Here is a 23,485-nt window from a genome sequence, read left to right as displayed (position 1 = left end):
ATGATGTTCAGAAGAAAAAATAATCTAACAGTGTGCTTTCACTTTTATGATGTATAATATATAGTGTGTTACAATAAATTTCTGTGGAAGATGTCAGCTATATTTTTGCTCAAAGCCTCTCAGGTATATTCTTTCTTCCTTTTAACACTTTGAGGACACAAATCCGATTTGTTTGGGGTGGCGAGAACCTTTCGCAAAAATTAAGCATTCATAGTTGTATATAGTTTTATTTTATGTCTAAATAAACGTATTTAGTGACAAATTCTCGTTTTCTTTTCTGTGATGAAAAATATTTAGATATCTCACCCTAGCATTTGAATTAGGACTTTTTCTTAGAAACTTGAGTTAATACGTATGCAATAGTTTTTACATCTTTTCATGAGCATTCATGCACTGATTATCATTAAATGTACACATCAATAAGTTTCTTGGACCCACGGTTAGACAACTTAGTTTCCATATCTTGTAAGAATCTAACCAAAAAGCCTCAAAATGTGTGATATGTGAGTAATGACACAGAGAAGTAGTTTTTCCAAATAGAGAAGTTCACACGTCTACTTACTTGATCACTACCCGAATCTTATGCGAGAATTTAGGGGTTCTTTGGATCGATATAGCCAAAAATTAACACCTGTAAAAAAATTTACCGCTAGTCGCCCATTGAACCTTTCATTAACCCTTTCTATTTCACCAAAAATTCATTACCCATCTATTAACCACAAATAAATAAGCCTACCTAGATGATGATGAGTATGAGAAATAAGATGAAGTGCGGAAAAATGAAGAGAAAAACTTGTCACAAATCAAAATCAGTTACCTGCTTCAAAAGAAAAGAAAAAGAAAAATAGAAATATGTTTCCAAAAATCAAAAGAAATATCGGAGTTAGAATTTCCCCCAAAATCAAATGAAAAGGGAATACAAAAGCTTAAAAAAAGTCAAGTATGGAAACCCATGTTAGGAGCAGAAAAGAAAATAAGGATTTCTCTAGTATAAATATCTCAAAGATCTTATTCTCTCATACTTATCATTTTTTAATTTTTCATTCCATTTTCTTCTATACTACCACCTAAGCCCCATAAAACCTAATAAAGACATCTAGCTTAATTAGGAGTAGGGTGGTGTGATAATAAGTAGTAGATGTGAATTCTCGACCTCGGCTCCTCTGACTGTCATTGAGTATGTGAGGAAATATGTGCCCACTACACACTGGAGTTAGCAAAACTTGAGTGGAAAAATAAGAGAGAAATTGTGTTTCGACACATACCTGTGAGAACCTACTTAAGGACGCTATCCAAAGGATCGAGAAACGGCCCTGCTCGTACATTTCATTAGAAATATCACTGCATCCATGCTCATATGTAGATATTTTGATTATTGTATGTATATTAACTTGAATTTCGAAAGAATTAAATCCTTGTTTCCCCCGCTAGTGAGCTGTATGGATATCTGAGATTAATTAAGGAAATGGGCCTTTGTTACTGAGTCGTTGTAGTATAATTGAAGTTTGTGAGTATCTTCTATGGAAAACTCTCACGAGGCTATAACTCGTCCACTAGGGAATTCCTAGTGGTTCAAGGCCTTGTTGCATACGGTCAATACAACCGCACTCTGAGAAATAAGACTTAGCTTAGGACAACACATTTTTGGCCACTTATCATTTTAATGTCTCTTCTTTGCTTGAGGACAAGCAAAGTACTGTTTGGGGGTGGTGTGATAAGCACCCAAAACTGTAATATTAAACCCCGAGAGACATAGCATTTTGGTCAATTATGTTATTAATAATCATGTAATAATTATATTTTCGTACTTTTGCAGGTTTCCACAGTTAACGTGAATATAATGATAAAACATGAATCGAAGTACGGGAATACTAGAATATTTGAGGTCTTCCCACGACAGCCCCAGTGAAGCCCAACAAAGCCTGACTAGAGTCGAAGTTTCCAAAGGAACAAAACCAGTGCAAAACGGGTCTACATGTAAAGAAGCAGCAAACTTCTGAAGCTCGCATCTTTCAAACCTGGAAGCCGACTTTGGCTAGTGAACTTCTAGAGCAACCAGGGCGACGAACTCTATGCAAAGACAAAAAGTTGTAAAAACGCCAAAATTGGCGCCACACTGGACACACCACGTGGACCCACTCTACGGGCCCAAAAGGCATGACGAGTCAGCATAGGCAAGTGGCAAGTGATGGTCACAATTTTGTGCCACCTTGCAAAAGGAAAAGACACGTATCAATTCAATGTTTGAATTGAATTGGCTGAAGACAAAACATTAATTGCAAGTTTTGTTTCCTAAACAAAACTTTGGAAGGAATACAAATGAGGAAAAGACAAAAAGCAAAGTAAACCAGGTAAAGACAAAACTTTGTATTTCAAAGTTTTGAAGGATTCAATTTAACAAAAGGACAAAATAGATTAATAGGCTTCACGAGGGAGACCAGCCTATATATATGTGAGGGGGGTCTTCAATTTTTCTCCTTCAGCATTTTATGTTTTAGCCTTTGCTCATTAGTTAGTTAGCTTTAGTTTATCGTCTGTAGCTTCATTCCAGTAGGTAGTTTACATTCCGTCATTTTCCCTTCCAGCAGCTTCAGTATTGTAAGTCTTTCTTCTTAATAAAAGTCATTTCTTTTCAAGTTTAATTCATGTCCTGCATTTACTTATTTATTGTATACAGCAAGTTTAATTTTTCCTCCAATGACCATGAGCTAATCCCCCTCCCCTCAGGGGGAGGGTTATGCTGCTCGTGTGAGAATCCGGATTGACACTTTAGTGTTCTAGAATCACTACTTAGGAATTAGGTGTAGATTATACATCCGGTCCTAAAATGATTGAGACTATACAAATTTGGAGTGTTGATGCTCTAGAACAATCTTGCGAGAGACCCAAAATGTCTCGCGCGCGACTCTCTGGTGTCACACAGCTCTCCAATTTGTCCAGCTGATGTAGAATTGAACAAGGAGCTGAAATGATATTCCAGATATGAAATATTAGTTCAACTCCTTATGATAGTAAGATGCGCTTAGAGATATGTGTATTTCGCTAGGGATCGATACTCGACGTCGTCTCCGGTTTGTCTATGAACTCGAGACGGATTATAATTGTAGTGATATAGTAGTATAAACTGTTGAAAATGATTCTTGCATGAGTACGATTAACCCTCTCTCTGTTTCTCTATCTTTGTTTATTTACGTCGAAATCACCGTTATTTATTTATATTATTTGCATTATCGTTAATTTACTTAAACCAACTAAATAACCTAAAATCCTACTCACCAAAAGTTGTAAACCTTGTCGAGCCCTAAGGTTTGGACGATCCCTTACTTGACCTATCCTACCAAACCTACGTGAGTAAGGTAACTTGACTAAACGGACGACTATACGAACTTTGGACTTTGGACTTTAGTCTTCGGACTTCGGACTTAAGTATAAAACCAAAACGTACAATTTAACGTTTTATCACTGGTCTTAAAAGTTAGGCCACCTGGTTTTTTGTCATAGAAATTCAAAGTTCCACTTATAGGTAATTTTCCAAAATAAAATAAATCTTTTTAAAATTTTGAAGTATCATTATAGTGACTCCAAAGTTACTCCACCCCTAAAAGTGGACTTACAACTTACAAGATGAAATAAGGGGTGATTTTTGGTGGAGCGCAAATATACATCGATCTTATAGTGAAGAACACTCCTGCAAAAATTTAGTTCAATTATATTGAATTTGTTTAACCTTTTCAAAAGTTATATTGAAATTAGAATAATCGAAAACCGTTGGATAATTTCATAATATTCCAAACGATTTTCAACAAGGTTGTACATCTTCAAATGAGTTGATTTTTTGTGAAGATCATCTCTATTGTGTAGAGAACATCTCCAACAAAAGTCAGCTTCCAATTCATTATTTTTAGTGGTAGAGTTCGTTTTAGTGGAGTTCATATAACCATCCCATCAAAATGTGCAACAATTTAGATCAACATTACGTTCCCCTAAAAGATTTTATGAAATTGAAAATGTGCAACATTATGTTGTCTTTCTCACCTCTTGCAATGGAGCAGCTGCACAACTTCTTTACAAATAGTGTACATCAAACTTGCATTATTAATACATAATAGAGATCTTGTGAATGATCTAGAAATGCTCTGATCTGCACCATTAACTAGAGTCACCTATTATGAAGATGTTTTTTTTAAAGCTACTCCTCTATATCCTATTTGTGTAACCCGTATCCTAACTCCTAAGTGGATTTCTCTGCCTTTGTTTAAATATACCTACTACCATTTTGGTATGTGGAGAATTGCCTCCGGATCTGTTATTTGGTACAAAATGCATGTGTTTCTCCATGACATGTCTTTTGAATGTTGCCAAACAGTTTAATAGTTTCTTTTTGCCCAGAAATTTGCGGTAACGGTACGAATGATCGATGACGGAGAGGTGTTGGATTAATCTAATTGAAAATATTTAGTGGTCATCGATCTACCATGGTCATTTGAAATTTTAATGGCATGGTTTAAGGTTTCTAGGTTTGGTAGACTTAAGAATGCGGTTGATATTTTTCCATAACTTAATTGATTTTCAAAGTTAGGATTGATTTCCAATATATAAGAATAATGTCTTTATTTATTTGTAATAAGGAGATAAATGGAACTGTGAGTGTTGTTGTAATATGGAAAATAAACAGAACCGATGACATCTTGGGAATGAGAGTTGGGGTTTTGGGAAGTAAAAATTGGGAATCAAACTATTCAAATATGGGTCAAATCAGTAATCGTTCGTGAATGTAGATGGATAAGAGGTGACGGTGACAGTACATGAGGAGGTAATTAATTAATAAGAAATTGGTCCTAAGGCCCATTTGCTAGTGAAAATCATTCACAGAACCAATGTTTTTTTTTAATAACTCTAAGGGACAATTTTCAAGTGTAAATAACTCGGAAAACCAATTTTCGAATAAAAATAACTCGTAAGGACAAATAGCCTAGATTTGAAATAAATATTTTCCAATTTTACATTTTCAGTCGTTTTGCTATGAACAATGAGTATTCATACATTATGCTAATATATGAACATTGATTGTTCATACCTACATAGATGAGCGTATCTCATACAATATGTTGAAGTATTTATACTCTAATATGTGTTTTTACTGATTATACATTATGTTGAGGTATGAACATTGATTGTTCATAACCAAAATAGGTATGAACAGTCATTGTTCCTACTCCAAAATGTGTTCTTACTAATCATACATTATGTTGAGGTATGAACATTGATTATTCATACTATACCCCAAATAGGTATGAACAATGATTGTTCATATCTCATGTTGAGGTATAAATAGTGATTGTTCATACTCCAAATAGCTAGGTATGAACAATCATTGTTCATACTCTAATAGGTATTCTTACTAATCATACATTACATTAAGGTGTGAACAGTAATTGTTCATATGAACAATCATTGTTAATAGCTCATGTTGAGGTATGAATAATCATTGTTCATACTCTAATAGGTGTTCTTACTAATCATACATTATATTGAGGTGTGAATAGTGATTGTTCATACCCCAAATAGGTATGAACAATGAGTGTTCATAGCTCATGTTGAGGTACGAACAGTGATTGTTCATACCCTAAATAGGTATGAACAATACTCCAATAGGTGTTCTTACTTATCATACATTATATTGAGATATGAACATTGATTATTCATACCCCAAATAGGTATGAACAATGAGTGTTCATATAGCTCATGTTAAAGTATGAACAATAGGGGTATGAACAATGATTGTCCATACTCTAATAGGTGTTCTTACTGAACATATATTATGTTGAGGTATGAACAGTGATTGTTCATACCTCAAATAGGTGTGAACAATGAATGCTCATATGAAAAGTGATTGTTCATACTATATACACTGAGTCATTTCGGTTGGGCCGAGCCATTTTTAATTTTGCGTCAAGGGTATACTTGACCTTTCATCTACCCGAGTCGTTTTTAATTTTGCATATTGGGTATACTTGACCTTTTATCTATCCGGTCTTTGTAAGTGATTAAAAAAACAAGTGTCCTTGAGAGTTACGTTTTCCCCCTATTTGTCTTGGAGAGTTTCATGAGAAGACTAATTAATCTTGGTCACCGAATAAAACATTAACATTCCCTGTAACTAACTCATAACTAACACGTTTACTGGCAATTTGGCATACCTGTTAACTACATCATTTTAATAGAATGTCCCAAACATATTTGGGGTATTGAAAATAAAAAATAATGATAACAATAATAATAATAATAGATTCAAAATAAAAATCGGACTTCTTTTCAATTTGATTTGCAAAACCCACATCTTAAAAACCAAATCTTTTGTTCTCTAGACAAAATTTCAAATGGTCATGGCAAATCGATGGCCACTAAATATTTTCAATTATATTAATCCAACATCTCTCCTTCGTCATGGATCATACCGTTACCGCAATTTTTTGGGCAAAACAATTTATTAAAAGACGTTTCGAGTTTTATTTTTCAATTGAGTTATGCGAATATATATGTTGAATTCTATGTTAGTGGTGATGCTATGAGAGTTGTGACCTTGATATATTAGAGAAACCAAGAAAAAGAACTAAGAAGACTATAGATTGATTAGGGTTGGAATATAGAGTCTGAGAGAGTTTGTTCTCTATCCAGAGTTATATACTTATACTAAACTAAAACATGATAATAGAAACTACTATATATGGATGTCCACACTTATAAAAATATGGGACTTTCCATATTTGACATATTCTAATACTCCCCCCAAGCTGTAATTACGCAAACTATGCAAATTACAACTTGGATTACAAAAAACAAAAGATAAGAATACTGCTCCCCCTTTCGTATAGAAATGTCTTTAGTTGAAGAACTCGAACAACTGTTTAGACGTTATGGAGCTGAAACTGTCGATGTAGGCAATGGCCTAACGTGAATACTGAAGGTGTACCACAATCACAAACTAAAATCATAACACCGATTTAGTGGCGCGTTGCTTGGCTACTACTCACTCCATTCGTTGTTATGATTGTCATAATATAAATTGAAAACAATAACACTGACTTGATGTGCGCTTCTTGCCTGCTACTATCAATATCACTGTTAATGTTAACAAAATACTATTATAGATACTTCTGAATACTAAATACTAGTGCAATTATAACTTGACTGCTACCTAAATCCTAATGAATGCAATTTAGGCTTGACTGCTACCTAAAACATACTTGCAGTTTAGGCTTGACTGCTACCTGAAACATATGTGCAGTTTTGGTGTGACTGCAACCTGAAACATACGTGCAGTTTAAGCTTGACTGCTACCTGAATAATAAAGACTGAATAGTGGAGATATCATACTAAAGACTGAATAGTGGATATGCCTTGTCATGAAGAGTTCGTCAAGGCTTGCTGGAATATGGAGACATGAGTACTCTTTCTCATGCGTCTCCATATTCTCCTTCCCTCATATACTACTGAATGTCTTCATATCTCCCTATTCCCCCTCTCAAGTTGGAATATACAAAGCTGAGTAGGAACATACAAAGACTTGTCTATTCCGACTTGAACTTGAAATAGAGAAAACCAAATACCAACTTATACAACCAACCAATGCCCACTTCAAAAAACTATACTTCATACTCTAATACACAAAAAAAATTCTAACAGAACATGCATCAAACAATATTCACTATAGAGGGTGAAGGGTGGGTCGCGCCTTTTTATGACTGCGAACTTCTAGAACAGTGAAAGATGGAAAGAATAATTCCTCGTGAGATAGAGGTCATGTACCCATATAATACTTCAAACAAACAACTTGATCATGTTCTAGAAACTGAGACAGAAGACGGCATCAATACCAACTGCGCAGAAACTAGAAACCCAAACATCCATAACGGCATACAAATAATACTACCCCTCCAATCTTGGATGAGAGTGCAAACTACCTTCCAAAGGCTTGATACTTCAAAAATCTCAAAAATTGATGTGTGGAGACATGGGCGCGGTCGCGCTCTTGGCAAGGCCTATTGGAGGGCGTGCGCGCCCTCCACTATTCCAACTTCCAATACTCAGGGTGCATGCGCACCTTGGGCAAGGATGTACTTAAGGGCGCGTGCCCTCTTCTCTGAGTACAAAACAAACAATACTGAAAACAACTTTTGGTGTGTGATTGAGCGCATGCGCATCTCATCCAATACTAACTTCAAAGACACCGAGATACAAAGAGGTTGTGCCCCTCTTATCAGTACTAAGACAGAGAGATTGCGGAAGATGTAGATTGCGGAAGCGAAACAATACTAAAAAACCATGCCAATACTAAAAAACTTCGGATCTCTCTCCTAGCATTCTTCAAACAAACTTTAAACACTAGCGGAATCTTAAAAACTTATTTTAACATGACGATGAACAGTACCGAAAATAGTGTCAGTAAACAGTGCTAGTAAATAGTGCCGGTGAACAGTAAATCCTTCCAGAGAAAGATTGAAACTTGAATTGAGATATAAGAACTTTTTCTTGTGAGAAATCATTCTTCTTCTTGAATACTATACTGAAAAACTTAAAGAACCTTGATTTTTTTTCTTGGTAATGGATTCCTCTCCTAGCATACCACTGAACCTCGCTCTGATGCCATATTGAATTCTATGTTAGTGGTGATGCTAGGAAAGTTGTGACATTGATATATTAGAGAAACTAAGAATAAGAACTAAGAAGATTAGAGATTGATTAGGGTTGGAATATAGAGTCTGAGAGAGTTTGTTCTCTATCCAGAGTTACATACTTACACTAAACTAAAACATGATAATAGAAACTACTAGATATGGATGTCCACACTTATAGAAATATGAGACTTTCCATATTTGACATATTCTAATAATATATGATCATGCCTTTGATTCTAAAATATCTTTTAAACCATTCTAGGGCAAATTAAAAATGGTTGATGTTTACATGTCTTAGAATTTTGATTTATATATGATCAAGAACTAAAGATTTATTTGATATCACTATTAGTATAGGTACTATATTTGCAAAACAATTACAAAGCCAATACCAACTCCCTCCAATCCAATCCAATCCAATGGCGTCGTCCTGTAGGATCTGGCCCAAAGTTATGGAGTTTGTCAAGGAGAATGTACTAACTGAGGACGCAGCAGCTGCAAACTGGAAAGAAGTTGCCAAACTCACTAGGAAGTTTTCTCACATGATGCAAAGGAAAAAACTCTACAGCTCATTAGGGACATCAATACACCCCCTCAATGTTTTTAGAGAATTGTTCATCTAGAAAAAAAAAGTCTCTTATAAATCTTTGGAGAGTCTTTTATAAATCTAGCAGCCCAGTTGGTCTCCTTATAGCAGACTAGCAGTGCTAGTGGTGGTTGACACTCCTGTAACTATGGTGCAGTGAATGTACTCATATATTCGTTCCAGATTCTCAAAAAACCAAAATATTTCGCCGAGATATCCAATATTTCAGCGAAATTGCGTATTCACTTTTCCCACAAAAATATGAACAAGTGAATAGATCGTAGAAACCTTTACGTTGGTAGTTTTGAATGTTTTTAAAGTTTCCATGCACCCGCTCAAAATGCAAAACTACTCAACAACAACTAGTTCGTTATATTTACCAAGAAAGCCACGCAAAAGAAAGCATGAACTCTTTATACCTCAACTTCTCCAAACAAAAACCTTACATGGAATTCTCCAAAACACTTTCTGAAGCTATGAAAGCTTGTGGAACAATACCTAATGCTCAAAAACTCCATGCACATTTAATCTCCACTGGTTTTGCTTCTTCGATATTCCTTCAAAACCATTTGTTGAACATGTACTCAAAGTGTGGATTAGTTGATGATGCTATACTTGTTTTTGAGGAGATTGAGGAACGTAATGTGTTTAGTTGGAATACTATGATAAGTGGGTTAGCTGATTCTGGGAGAATGAAGGAAGCTAGAAAACTGTTTGATGAAATGGGTGAGAGAGATTGTGTGTCTTGGAATTCTATGATGTCGGGTTATTTTCAGAATGGAGAAAGTGGGGAGACTTTAAATGTGTTTGCTTTAATGATGAGGGATTTTAGTTGTGAGCCTGATCCTTTTTCTTTGTCGTGTGTTTTGAAGGCGTGTGGAAGTCTGGGGTTGCTTGAGTTAGGATTGCAATTGCATTGTCTCGTTAAGAAGTTTGGTTTTGGAAGAGACCCTTTTCTGGAAACTTCGATTCTTGATATGTACATTAAATGTGGAGCAATGGGTTACGCTGAGAAAGTATCGCGTATGATTTCTAGGCCGAGTTTGTTTTGTTATAACAGTATGATGTATTGTTATGCGAAAGGATCTCGGGTAGAACTTGCAATTGATATGTTCCATAGGATGCCAGAGCGAGATAATGTTTCATGGAACACGATGATTTCAATCTTGTCGCAACATGGGTATGGCGTTCAGACTCTTTCTATGTTTATTGAAATGTGGAATCAAGGCTTTGTAGCGAATTCCATGACATATGCTAGTGTTCTTAGTGCATGTGCAAGTATTCATGATTTATACTGGGGTAAGCATTTGCATGCTCGGTTCATTAGATCAAAATCTTCTATTGATGTCTATGTGGGTAGTGGTTTGATTGATATGTATGCAAAGTGTGGACATTTGGTAGCTGCTAAGAAAGTATTTAATAGCTTACCTGAACAGAATACAGTTTCGTGGACTACTCTTATTGGGGGACTTGCACAGTTTGGGTCAGAAGAAGAAGCTATGGGGCTATTTATTGAAATGAGAAAAGTGCCAATGGCCTCAGATAGGTTCACACTTGCTACGGTTCTTGCAGCATGTTCTAGTATAAAGGATGTTTCTTTAGGGACTCAACTCCATCCTTATACTATTAAGATCGGACTTGAGTCTGCCATCCCTGTAGCTAATGCTCTTCTGACAATGTATGCTAAATGTGGAAAGATTAAAACTGCACATCATGTGTTTCAGTTGATGCCTGCTAAAGACATCATATCTTGGACAGCAATGCTCACTGCATTCTCTCAAATTGGTGATCTTGAGAACGCCCGTCAATGTTTCAACAGTATGCCCGGGCGGAATGTCATTACTTGGAACTCCATGTTAGCTGCATACACACAGCATGGGCATTGGGAAGAAGGATTCAAGTTATACACTGTGATGCTAAGGGAAAGCGTCCGGACAGATTGGACAACATATGCAACTCTTTTTGGCGCTTGTGCTGATTCAGCCACATTACGACTTGGCAATCAAATCATTGCTCAAACTACAAAGATTGGAGTTGATGCGAACATATCGGTTGTAAATGGTATGATTACTATGTACTCAAAATGTGGTAGGATTGAAGAAGCACAGGAGGTTTTCGATTCAATAAGTGAGATGAACTTAATTTCTTGGAACGCCATGATCTCAGGGTATGCTCAAAATGGCCAAGGAACAAAAGCAGTGCAGATTTTTGAGAGCATGTTGAAATCAGGTCTCGCCCCTGATCATATAAGCTATGTTGCTGTTCTATCAGGTTGTAGTCATTCGGGACTCGTTATGGAAGGAAAACAGTACTTTGATTCCATGACAAAAGATCACGGTATATCTCCAACTTCAGAGCATTTTGCTTGTATGGTTGACCTTCTTGGACGTGCTGGGTTGCTAGAGGATGCCAAGAAAATGATTGATGAGATGCCCATGGAAGCATGTGCTGGTGCTTGGGGAGCTTTACTTAGTGCATGTCGTACCCATGGTAATGCAGACTTAGCACATTGTGCTGTGAAGCATTTGTTTGAGTTGGATCCAAAACATTCAGGAAGTTATGTCCTGCTAGCCAACCTGTATGCAGACTCGGGAAATCTGAATGCCCTTTCAGATGTGAGGAAACTGATGAGAGAAAGAGGCATTAGGAAAAATCCTGGTTGTAGCTGGATTGAAGCTGGGAACAGGATACATGTGTTCACTGTAGATGATACAGACCACCCACAAATCAATGATGTTCGTAGAAAGTTAGAAGAGCTTCTTAAGAAGATTGAAGATACAGGTGATTACATAAATAAGAATGGTTCTGAGGAATCCTGGGGCTACCATAGTGAGAAACTTGCAGTTGCTTTTGGGTTGCTGAGCTTACCTGGGTGTGTACCAGTTCATGTCATGAAAAACTTAAGGGTGTGCACCGATTGTCACACTTTCTTGAAGTTGACTTCTCTCGTTACAGCAAGGAAATTAGTAGTGCGGGATGTGCACCGTTTCCATCATTTCAGAAGTGGATCTTGCTCTTGTGGGGATTATTGGTAGCAAATGATGCTTTTATGTTTTATACAAGGTAATGGAACTCTACTTCCAATTCTTTTCATTTTTCATATAACAGAATCACTGTAACTTATGTAAAAGAAAAAGAAATAAAAAAAGAGTAATTTCCATAAAAATGTTTAGGTATCTTAGGCATAGAAATCATACTAATTAGCGGTAAATTCAAAACTGATGAGATAACAGTCCTTCTGTAGATATTTTGAAGTACTTTTAATTAGAGTATATATCTGCTTACTGTATCAAGTTTGTATATTGTTCACTGGTATCTTCTTTTTAACAAATATGTAAGTACCTATGCTATTGTGAATGCAAAAATATTGGAGAATTTTTTTTATTCGAGATTAAGTACATTTTTTCTTGCCAAAATCTGTTTAATTTCATGGATTGGACTTGATGCAACGTTTAAGACTAGTGACTTATCTTACTTGGAAAGAAATGCTTGGAAAATTCGTTTTTGAAAAATGGTTAAGCTGCAAACTTTTTAAGCTTCTGTAATGGTTAAATCCTTTCTTCACACTTTCAAAATGTCAATCGATTTATGGAGGAATTACCCGAATTAGAATGATTGAAATTTTCACCCAGGCAATAAGGATTAAGAAATACGTAATAGGAGAAGAAATGTACAGGACTCTAGGCATTCTAGCTCATTACATATATATTTAAGGTCTGCAACACAATAGATTCTTGGCCACCAAAACAACTGGTGAGGAAGAGTAGACTGACTTATTCAAATGTCTATTAAAGGAAAATCAATAATAATTCAGACATCATTTTCTTCAGTTTGCAATATATACAATTACCAACATAATGCACCAATTTGTATCATTGGTATTCAATTGAACAAAGTACTAAAACTGAGAACAAGCAATGTCGGACAGCGCTCAAATGGTTAGGAATGACGAATCTGAAGAGCAGAAGAATGAGGAAAAGAAGGCGAGCTTGCAACAGTTGCCATTGCAGAGCAGTCCTTACCTGAGATATTCTGATCTACAGGAGTACAAGAGTCGTGGATATGGCACTCAGGACCACATTAACCGAAGCCTAGCAGGGTGGAGGAACCTCCAACCGTATCCGGATCTAGTCATTTAACTGGTCAGGGTGCAACATTTTGATGTCAACTTGAAAGAGTTTATCCTGATTCACATGTAATTTTGTTCCACATTTTTTACTCCAATTTGTAGATAAATTCGTGTAGCCTAGTACGTACCATTTCATGTCAATGAATACAACGTTTCTATTTGGTTGGGAGTTGGGACGAATCAGTTCGTCGGTTGATCTGTAGCCACTTCATCTGTAGTTTTTGTACATGGACCAAAATATTAATGGTTCAAGTGTCAATCAAACACCAAAATATCAGAATACGAAATGAAGAACCCTATTGCCGACTCTAGAAATTCATTTCGCTTGTTTAATAAATAGATCGAGGCATAGTTATACTTATAATAAGTTATAACTTGTGACTCCCTTGCAACACAATCCTGTTTGTAAACCTGGCTTAGGCAAACCAGCCTTTTGGACTGTGCAATAGACTCAAAAGAATTCTGATCAAGTCATTTTGGTTCAACAGGTGTATGTCAACGATTTTGTTCTCAAAAGTTTTTGACAGGCCGACCGCATGTCACAAGAGCCTTTTTTTTTTTTTTTGTCTACAACGTCACAAGAGCTTATAATCGAGCATGGACAAATTAAATTTACCACCTTTATCTGTTAATTTAGACAGATGAAGATTAGGGCATGCGCGTCTGATAGATAAGGACTTTGTTCTTGTTTGGTTAAAATTGCTTCTTTAATCAAAACGGCGCTGACAAATACGCCCAATTCCTTAAGCTTGTTAAGAAGAAAACAAACAAAACTCATTGAATTTTCGGGCAAAGTTTGCTACTTTTTTTGGCTAATTTTCCTAAATTGATTTATACTTGCTAAATCATCCAAACTCAAACTCTCAGTGTCCAGTACCAGGAAAGGAATAAGACGATTTATGTGCAACTCCAAACCAATACTTTCTGTATTTCAAAGTTGCATGACTTCTGCTTTAACAAAAAACAACGAGTTTAAGTTTATGCCATTGTAAATCCATGTAACCTTTTGGACTTGTATGCTTAATGCCTCTAAATGGATTCAATTTTTCAAACCTACTTAGTAAAAACATAATCAACAAGATAACAAACTAACAACAACTTCAGCAAGTAATTGACACCAAGGGAAGGTGGCTCAAGTACTCAAACATAGGTATCAATCAACGACCTCCTCATTTCATCAACTATAGCATTGGGTTGGCCTTCCCTCAACTTAAACACACTTTCAATAACAGAGAGTTCTGTAGCAGTGGTGTCCGAACCACAAAAAGCTGTCCAGTCATTGACAACCATACCAGCACCAATGACTTCACTGCCTCGGTTAACAGTCCCAGCTACAAGAGGAACTTGAAGTAGTGTTGAAAGTTCATCCAAATCTTCAATGGATGTGTGGGGATGGACCTGTTAAGGGAAGATTTTTAAAAGGAATAGGTCAAACAAGGGTGGGATCTCTTTCAATCATTTAAACACTATAGAGAGTTCTGTTTCTTACCAGCCCGCCTTTGTTAGAGAAGGCACAATAACTACCAACAAGAATGTTTCCTGCAATTGTCTGTCTAAACACCTCAACTCCAAGAGTATCTGCAATAAACTCCTCAGTTTCCTGTAAAAAAACCATAGATATAGCATACAGCATGAGTAAGCATTAAGATACACCTATATGTTTCATTAGTATTCAAGTGCAGGTGACAAAACGTCCAATGCATTAAGATACACCTATATGTTTCTCAACAGTCAAGCCAACGATCCAGTGTAAGACCACAGTTGACCACAATATTTAATAGGAGAATAATGATTCTACAAGGTAGACCTTCCAGAATAATAAGGTGGATGGATAATGAACAACTCACGACAGCAACGTTATTGCACGCTGATCTAAAGAAGCAAGTACGCAAAACATTTTACATCCAACTGAGATAAAATTGTCCTTTGTTGACCTTGAGTATTGTCAGGGTTAGTGAGAATGAGATCATATATTCATATGATTATTAGTGATTTTTTTTCTTTCTTGATAGTTAAAACTTCATTCCCTAAACCCTTAAATTCCCTTTTTCCCCGGTGAAGGTGGGAACCAAACCCAAGACGAGTAGCCCTAGACACCTTCGCCAAGGCATGTACTTCCCTAACTCCACCAAGGCCTGTATTGTTGAATCGCGACGAACTTGCGGATAAAAATAAATTTGCATAATCTATTTGTTAGCCAAGAGAAAACCAGGAGTAACCTCCCTCTTTTATTAGCAGAGGCCTTCTTTTATTAATAGAGTCCTGTTAGTGAAAAAGGCCACAAAATTTTGTGCAAGGAAGTCATTGTTAAACACAAAAATAACTTAAATAAGTAATATAGAAGTAAATAAATACTATACCCTGTCAAGATCAGTATGTGTCAGAGCAACGTGGTCATTGCAAGCAATGCAATTCCCCAAAGCAGACAGTCTTTCTTCAATACGTTGAACGGCTACTTCCTCTGGTAAACTGTTTCTCAAGTGTTGAAGCTCTAAAATGAAGGAAAAGGATAACAAATCAAACAAGGAAACAACATATAAATTGTTTTACCCAGCATACAAAAAATATCAACAAAATTTGTCAAGCGTATATACAATTATAAGACATGCCCTCCAAATACAATTAAATTATTGCATATGTAGATGATACAATCAACAAGGTTGAAGAAAATATTCATATTAAATTTTATGACATACATTTTATACAACACAAGATTTTATAAATATATAAAAATTGTTTATGCACTCAAAGATTGGAACTCATCTGAACAATTTGAAGGATCCTAATGACACAATCAATCGAATCAAAATATGACTTAGCAGCCATTAACTTGAAAAGCGTATCAAGTTTTAAAAAGGAAACATCAAGAACTTGACCTAGGTCGTCTACAAGCATTGTCCACTGTTTTTTGGACACTGTTGACAAGTGGAATGCCATCAGGAATAGAACCCAAACAACAAGCGCTACACAGTAAATGATTGGAAGCTACTATAATCACTATAAAGCTAAAAACTAAATAATACAAAAAGATGTCCAAATATATTCCTTGTACTATGCAAGAATAGCAGTTGCATTCTTGTCTTTGTAAAAATTATGGAGTTAGTTATTTACAGTGGAAAACCACAACTAGTTTTATCCAAGTTCATTTTCCAGTCTACCGGTCTAACCAGAAAGATTATATCTCAATTAGTGCACATTGTTCCATCGCACTATCATTTCTTTAATAAAGGTATACATCCAGAGCAATAAAAAAAAAGTTAAAACTTGGGAGTACTACATTATAATCAGTTAATCACCCCCTCTATAAATTTGCTCTCAAAATTACCTTGGTCAGTAGTATTGTGTGGAAGGAGAAGCCCATTTTTATTACCTGCCACAACAGAAACAACAAAATTAGACATGTTAAACTCGAGCGGTAAAAAAAGACCTCAAAAAACTCAAGCTAAAGTGATCCAAAGTGTACTCACCAACACAAAGTCTCCCAACTATTCTAGTGCCAGCAATAGATGTTTTGACAACAGGAATAAACTCTGCGAGATCAGACTCGAACGTACTGCAAAATCACAAAGCCGATCAATCATTTTTTAATACACCAAACATAAAAACTATAAAAAAAAAACCCCACATAAACTTATTATAGTCTAACCAACATATACATACAGACCTATAGAAATTCTCTGAACCTCCAATAGCAACTAAGCAATAAGCATTTGTAAGCTTTGAAAACACCCCAATGTCACAATTATTCTCAAACTGAAGACCTGTCAATTATACCATCCCCTCCAACATGTCAATATATTAATCATTAAAACGATATATATACATGCACTCATAACAAAAATATTAAACTTACGAGTTGCCATGATGAATAATAACAGCTACAACCTGCATCGAAAACATATTAATAAATGAAAACAGTTAAAATATATAAACCCTAATTTGAGAAATTTTTGGTACCTTTGGCTGAAGGGGATTTGTTTTTAGGGTTTCTTTCTGTCTTGTGTTTTTAGGCTGTGGTTTTTTTTTTTTTTATCTGATGATGTGGTGTGAGACAGGGGTTTTAGTAATTTGGTGTAGCGGTATTTAATGCCGTTGGATGATACGTTCTATACACGTGTAGGATTAGATTGAGTGTGTTTTGGTGGGTTGTATATTAGTAGTATACTTGGGCTCCAAGGAAGTTGACCCAAGTTGTGGGTCAGAGGAATGTCATGGTCTCATGGAGTCCAGTGAGTCGATGTAGGTTGGCAATTTTGGTGAGATATGCTGCTTACAGGCAACTCTAAAGTTGCTGTGGTAAGAGTAGGGCTGTCAATGGTTTTCATAACAACCCGATAACCGACCCGAATCAAACCGATAAAAAATAGTTTGGGTTTTGGTAATTTGGATCTCACTCCACCGATCCGAAAGCGAACCGAACTGATAAGATATTGGTTTGGTTTTGGATTTGTCCTCCACGGCTCCACCGAACCGATATGAACCCAAACCGATAAAATGGCATTTTAGTAATATTTATGATTAATTTTGTATATATTTATCGGCTAAAATTAATTGATTTAATTTAGGATTTAATTCAATTTATAGTTTTTCAATTCAAGTCGGTTCGATTTTGGATTCTCAATTTTTTTATCGGTTTGGGTTCGGATTTTTGAATCCATTTGTCATTTTTGTGGCTAAAAAAATAACCAGTGATTTTGTATTATTACCTTTAGCAAGTTTGGATGTACAGATTTTTTGGATTCTCAATTTTTTGGCATCGGTTTGGATGTTCATTTTGTTTTTTTTTGGGATAAGTAAATCCAATTTTCCTAAATATTTTTAGTCCTATCCATTGAATTTTAAGTTCCCATAAATAAGAATGCAAATTTAAATTTACATTTTTATGAAAACCAATGGTTTTGTCTTATATTATTTGTCATTTTTGTGGCTAAAAAAATAACCAGTGATTTTGTATTATTACCTTTAGCCACTGTGCGGCAAGTCTTTGGATGTACAGCAGGGCTTCTGGTTTTTGTGTTATAATTAGACATCACTCGCATAGATGGCAATTTGGCAAGTCATATATGACAACCATTCGAGATGCTTCATTTTGTTTTCTTTTGGGATAAGTAATTGGGCTAAGAGCTCAATTTTCCTAAATATTTTCGTCCTAAGTCCACTTCAATTTTAAGTTCGACATAAGTCCTATGTAAATACTATATGCAAATTTAAATTTACATTTGCATATGAAAATTTAAATTTAAATTGAAAAAATACTATATGTAAATATTCATATGCAAATTTAAATTTACATATGTAAAAATACAATATTATATGTAAATTTTCATATGTAAGATACTATATGTAAATTAAATTTACATATGAAAATGAAACTATGTAAATTTATATTTGCATATGAACATATATATTTTCATATGCAAATTTAAATTTACATATGAAAAGAAAACTATGAAAATATATATTTACATAAGACTTATGGTGAAATAAAAATTGAAAATGTGTTCTTGAGCCGAAATTATAAGTAAAAAATGATAATGTCAAGTTTAGGACTTATGGCAAAATGAAAAATCAATGTGAACTTATTACAAAATTATTATTGGGCTTTGTCCTTAGGTCGTAATATCTGTAAACTTTATTAGAATGGTGCAAAAGAACAACAACTACGTTCATTTTCATAATAATTGTTACGCAAATATGGGTCAAATTAAGTGTTTTTATCGGATATAACATTTTTGGGAGACAACTCAAAATTTTACACAATTATTCACAATAAAACAAGTGAAATTGATACAAGTTATGATCTCTGACAAAGAAGATCTCAATGTCATGCAAATCATCATATTCAAAAACATTATAATTGAATGTTTCAATTGATGGAATCGACTGCGCACACATTTTCATTAATGGCACATAACAACTCTCTTCAATCCTTGTTGCATAGTTGGCTGAGAATAAGGGGGAATGAATTTAGCTCCAACTTGTGGTGGTTATTAGCTTACGCCAATTATATGGATTATATGGAAAAACATAAATGACTATTGTAGAGGTTAGTATATTTTGGGGTCTACGACCTGATGTTGTGATTGGTAGGGAATGGATGCACTCTTTCTTGGGATAAGAGTTGCCTACGTATCAAGTTCCTTGGGTAAACTTGAATCAAGCCTTACGTAGTTCATCTCTTTCTACTTATAGATGTTTGAGCTGACCTTCCTTATTTGCTCCAGGCCGTTGTCAAGTGTAGATCCATATTTTGTGCTATCTTGATGATTTGTCATTACTCATGATGTTATAAAGTAAATATCTCCTTGATTGGTGTGTTGACTGAGTTCTAGGATCACACTAGATCATTTGCTTCTATATATGGCTGTAATTGATATTTGGGACGACCTGAGTCTAGGTCGTTGTTAGTCATAGTGGTGTGGTACGAGCTGGTGAATATACGACCTAGATTGTGGACACATGTTATATAGTGATATGCTTGAGAACGGAAGGTACTTACTACACAACCCCCCTTTATTTTATTTATTTCTTTGGACAGCTGTGATGTGAAAAGAAAGAAAAAAATGGAATAAAGTTTTTAACACGTGTCGCTCGCACAGTTGGTTTTGTTTGAACGGTTTGGAAAATGTGCAGGAACTGTTGGATCTGATCCATAGTCCCAAAATCGTGGTGGTTTGTGGGCGAGGTTATGATTACGTTTTGTCTGCTTTCGAGATTTGTGCAGCTGAAGAGTTTTCACGTGTGAAGCTTCTTCATTTATTCACTTTATCAACAAAGGAAGAAAAACAGAGTGGAAGAAAAAAAAAAAAACTTTTCCAACCTTTCGTCTTTAGGTACGTCTTCTTGAACTTCAAAAATTTGATCTTTTGCTTCTTTTGCTTTTGTAATGTCGATTACTAGTGATAGTTTGAGTGGTAAAGTGGAGTTGGATTAGTGGAGAGAGAGAACGGTGAGTGATGGAGATGATGGTGTTAGGGCACGTAGTGGAGGTGAGTGTCATCGTCCTCTTCGTTGGAGACGATGACTGAGGTTGCGGTGTCTAGGTCGGTGTTTGATAACTTTGGAGACTTAAGAAAAGAGTTTGGGATTGATAGCCCAGATCTGATGATATACGACCTGAGTGGTGAGAAGAATGTTTTTGGTTCAGATTATATGCCTCGAGATGGTGGGGTTGTAATTACGTATGGCCAACTGAAGGCGGGGTTGAGGTTGTCATTCTCACGTCTGACCTTAGACGTGCTGAACTTTTGTAGGAAGGCACCTTTGAAATTTGTGGATAATAGTTGGAGGGTGTTGCATGTTCTGGATCTGTTGAGACAGAGGGGCTATAATATTTGTTTGTCTGACATGCTGGAACACTTTACTGTGAAAATATCTTCTGCTATGGACTTTGGTTTCCAAGTGATGAGGGGTAAATCACCGGTGATAGTTGGGGTGAGTAAGTAAAAGTGGTGGCGTAGGCCTTTGTTGATTGTGGAGAGTTATTGTCCTCCTGGGTGTGAGTTGGAGAGCCGTAGTGTGAGGACTGATGGTAGGTCGTTATTTGATGTGGATCGTTTTCATGTTGTAGGTCGTTTGTTTTGTTTATGATTTTGATATGATGCCGTTCTGACACTTGTTTGTTTTTTCAGAGATCGTAATTTGGGGTCGTACGTCAACGGGGGCTATTGAAGAGTTTGCGAGGCTGAGTTGGGAAGAGAAAGTGTCCTTGTTGGAGGAGGTTGCACATTACTTCAAGAAATGAGGTGGTGCGAAGATCAATAGGAAGAAAGCTGAGCAGAAGAAGAGGACTCAAAAGCTAGTGCTTGACATCTCTGATTCTAGCTCGGATCCTGAGATGGAGAGGGAGAGCCAGAAGCGAGCATCTGTTTCTGGAGTGAGAACGGCTGGGGGAGGTTCTGGTAGCCGTTATGCTTCTAGACGACATGAGGGGGGTGAAGTTGATAGGGCTGGTCATGAAGGTGGGAATGCTGGGGGAGGTGGTGATGCTCCCGCTCAGTTTAGGAGGCCTAATCTGAATAGGCGCTTTGAGATGGTTGAGTCTGAGGGGGCGAAGAGGACCAAACCTAAGTCCGAAGAACGACCTGGTATGGGGGAAGGTCGTACTTCTTCAGGTCGAGCTCCTTTGAAGAAAATAAATCTAAATGAGTTGGCTGTTGATGTGGGGGTGGCTGATGCTTGGGGTAAGAAGAAGGCTAGGTGAGGCCAGCCCCCAAAGTGTAAGGGGTCGGGAGTCGCGCCCCGGTGATAAGGTTCTTTGAGTCGACATCCGGATAGGATGGTCACCTACTACGACCCAGTGAGTAGGTTGACAAAGCTAGTGAAGAATAAGGATTGCAGTTTTAAGTCTTCACTAGTTGCTGAAGAAGGTTGTTGGAGAGTATTGCCCTGGATAAAGATAGGCACCAGCTAGAGAATGGGAAGGATTTGGAGGTGAACCTGAAAGGTATGGATCGCTCCATCTGCTTTGTAAGTGTTTTTTCGATCTGACTTTTGTTTTGGGATTTGAGTTGTTGTTTTTGTTTTTGTCTTATTTTGTTGGTTTGTCAGGTTCTGGCCATGTATAGGAAGCTAAGGGAGATCACAACTATCTCTGACCTGTACAAGAAGGAGCTGGATGCTGCCAAGGAGGCCTATGACAAGTTGTTGGTTGTGAAAGAGGTGGAACGGGCTGAAGTGTAGGGGATGAGGTCGCAGGTCAGGGATTTGGCTGGGAAGGTGGCCGTGCTGCAACCATCACTTGAAGCTTCAAGAGTGGAGGTTCAGCATTGGATTGCTGAGAGCAAATGAGCGTAGGACATTCATTGAACGGGCTCAAGCTGAATATAATGGCCTGGTTGATCTGGTAAAGGGTGGGGATGTCTACATTCTAGTGGATGATTATATGGAACTAGAACGTAAGTACAAAACCCTCAAAAGGTCTGTCGAAAGTGGGGCTGCAACAGTAGCTATGGAAAGTGTTGTTGTAGATGCTAGTAGATGACCTGATCTACCATCTAACCTAGGTGCTGCTCCGGTTTCTCAGCCTACTGAAGATGCTGCCACAGAAGTGTTGAACGCGAGTGGTGATCTAGTTAGTGGCCCTGTTAATGAAGAGGCCCACTAGACCCCTCGAATGTGGAGAATCTTCACCGTGTCAACTGATTGCGGTCTTCTTGTAATTTTGAATGATGATGGATGAATTTTTGAACTATATTTCCTTCTGGTACTAATAACTCATATTTTTTATGGGGATGCTGAGATCGTTTTCTCAGGATAACCTGGGGGCCTCTAGTATCTAACCGAATATGTATTAAGTAAAAAATATTTAAATTACTTACTTGTCTTGAATTGAGATTGTGTTTGAATTTCGTATGAATGTGATTACTTCAATTGCTTTTTGATTTGTTATCTGACATTCTGTGTTGCATAGTAGTAGACTCGACGACCTGTTGAACTTTGTTAGATCGTTAGATACTTGTAGGTCATGATTGTTTGTTTTACGTCCTAATAAATGCGCGTAGTTGGCACCTAGGTTTCCTCGTGTTCTTAGGTGTGTGTATTGACTGAGTCGTTCCTTTTGGGGGAACTTCCTATTGAGTTTTGACTAATAATTATCCTTTGAGTGGTAATTATAGTTTAGCCAAACTTAACCCTTTCAAAGGCCTTAAGTTAACTTGGGGTCTTTTTGGGGGTCCCTGGGTTTGTATTTGACTGATAATTAGCCTTTGTGTGGTATAAGTACAGTTGAATTATGCTTAACCCTGGCGTTGGTGTTAAGTTGATTTATGGTCCTTTTGGGGGACCATGGGTTGGATTTGATTAATAATTAACCACTGTGTGGTAATTATAGTTGAGTCGTGCTTAACTCTAGCATTGGTGTATGTCCTGATACTTTGATGTCCCAGATCGGGTAGCGAGTGCAAGATGCGTGGTACTCATGTAATGCAAAGATAACATTTGTACGTGAAATGCTGATGGAATTTTATTCATATTGATTGATACATCTGGAGACAAATTACTGGTAAAAACGCTTGAGGATAGTTGTATTCCAAGGTCAGGGAAGCATATCACCGAGTCGAGTTTTGATCCAGTAAGCTCCATTTCCAATGA

The 23,485-nt window shown here is 36.6% G+C and overlaps 1 protein-coding gene and 1 pseudogene across 2 annotated transcripts; one reads left to right on the top strand and one right to left on the bottom strand.

Annotated features, from left to right (window-relative positions):
• Nucleotides 1-9,425: 9,425 nt before the first annotated feature.
• Nucleotides 9,426-13,553, top strand: LOC147491558 (pentatricopeptide repeat-containing protein At2g13600 pseudogene; annotated as a pseudogene). The gene is made up of 2 exons (XR_015199777.1): nt 9,426-12,327; nt 13,193-13,553. The product of XR_015199777.1 is annotated as a pentatricopeptide repeat-containing protein At2g13600 pseudogene (transcript).
• Nucleotides 13,554-14,277: 724 nt separating this feature from the next.
• On the bottom strand, nt 14,278-17,470 carry LOC147491557 (eukaryotic translation initiation factor 6-2). Its single transcript, XM_086567026.1, has 9 exons — nt 17,351-17,470; nt 17,247-17,278; nt 17,058-17,154; nt 16,861-16,946; nt 16,719-16,763; nt 15,754-15,884; nt 14,883-14,993; nt 14,449-14,791; nt 14,278-14,376 (listed from the first exon to the last, which is right to left on the bottom strand). Exons 2-8 carry the CDS (start codon nt 17,254-17,256, stop codon nt 14,534-14,536), a joined length of 738 nt encoding a protein of 245 aa, XP_086423152.1. The 5' UTR covers nt 17,257-17,278; nt 17,351-17,470; the 3' UTR covers nt 14,278-14,376; nt 14,449-14,533.
• Between the last annotated feature and the right edge of the window lie 6,015 nt (nt 17,471-23,485).

Source organism: Coptis chinensis, chromosome 6, assembly GCF_015680905.1.
Source record: "Coptis chinensis isolate HL-2020 chromosome 6, ASM1568090v1, whole genome shotgun sequence".
NCBI lineage: Eukaryota > Viridiplantae > Streptophyta > Magnoliopsida > Ranunculales > Ranunculaceae > Coptis > Coptis chinensis.
Note: the sequence above shows the minus strand (reverse complement) of the source record. Positions and strands in the feature narration are given on the sequence as shown.

Bases quoted from the DNA above. Each gene is read 5' to 3' on its own strand.
- LOC147491557 (XM_086567026.1), bottom strand. The intron at 14,994-15,753 runs GTATAGTATTTA...GTTTTTTTACAG, and splicing joins CACATACTGATCTTGACAGG to GAAACTGAGGAGTTTATTGC. The intron at 14,792-14,882 runs GTAAGAAACAGA...TTCCCTTAACAG, and splicing joins TCTCTAACAAAGGCGGGCTG to GTCCATCCCCACACATCCAT.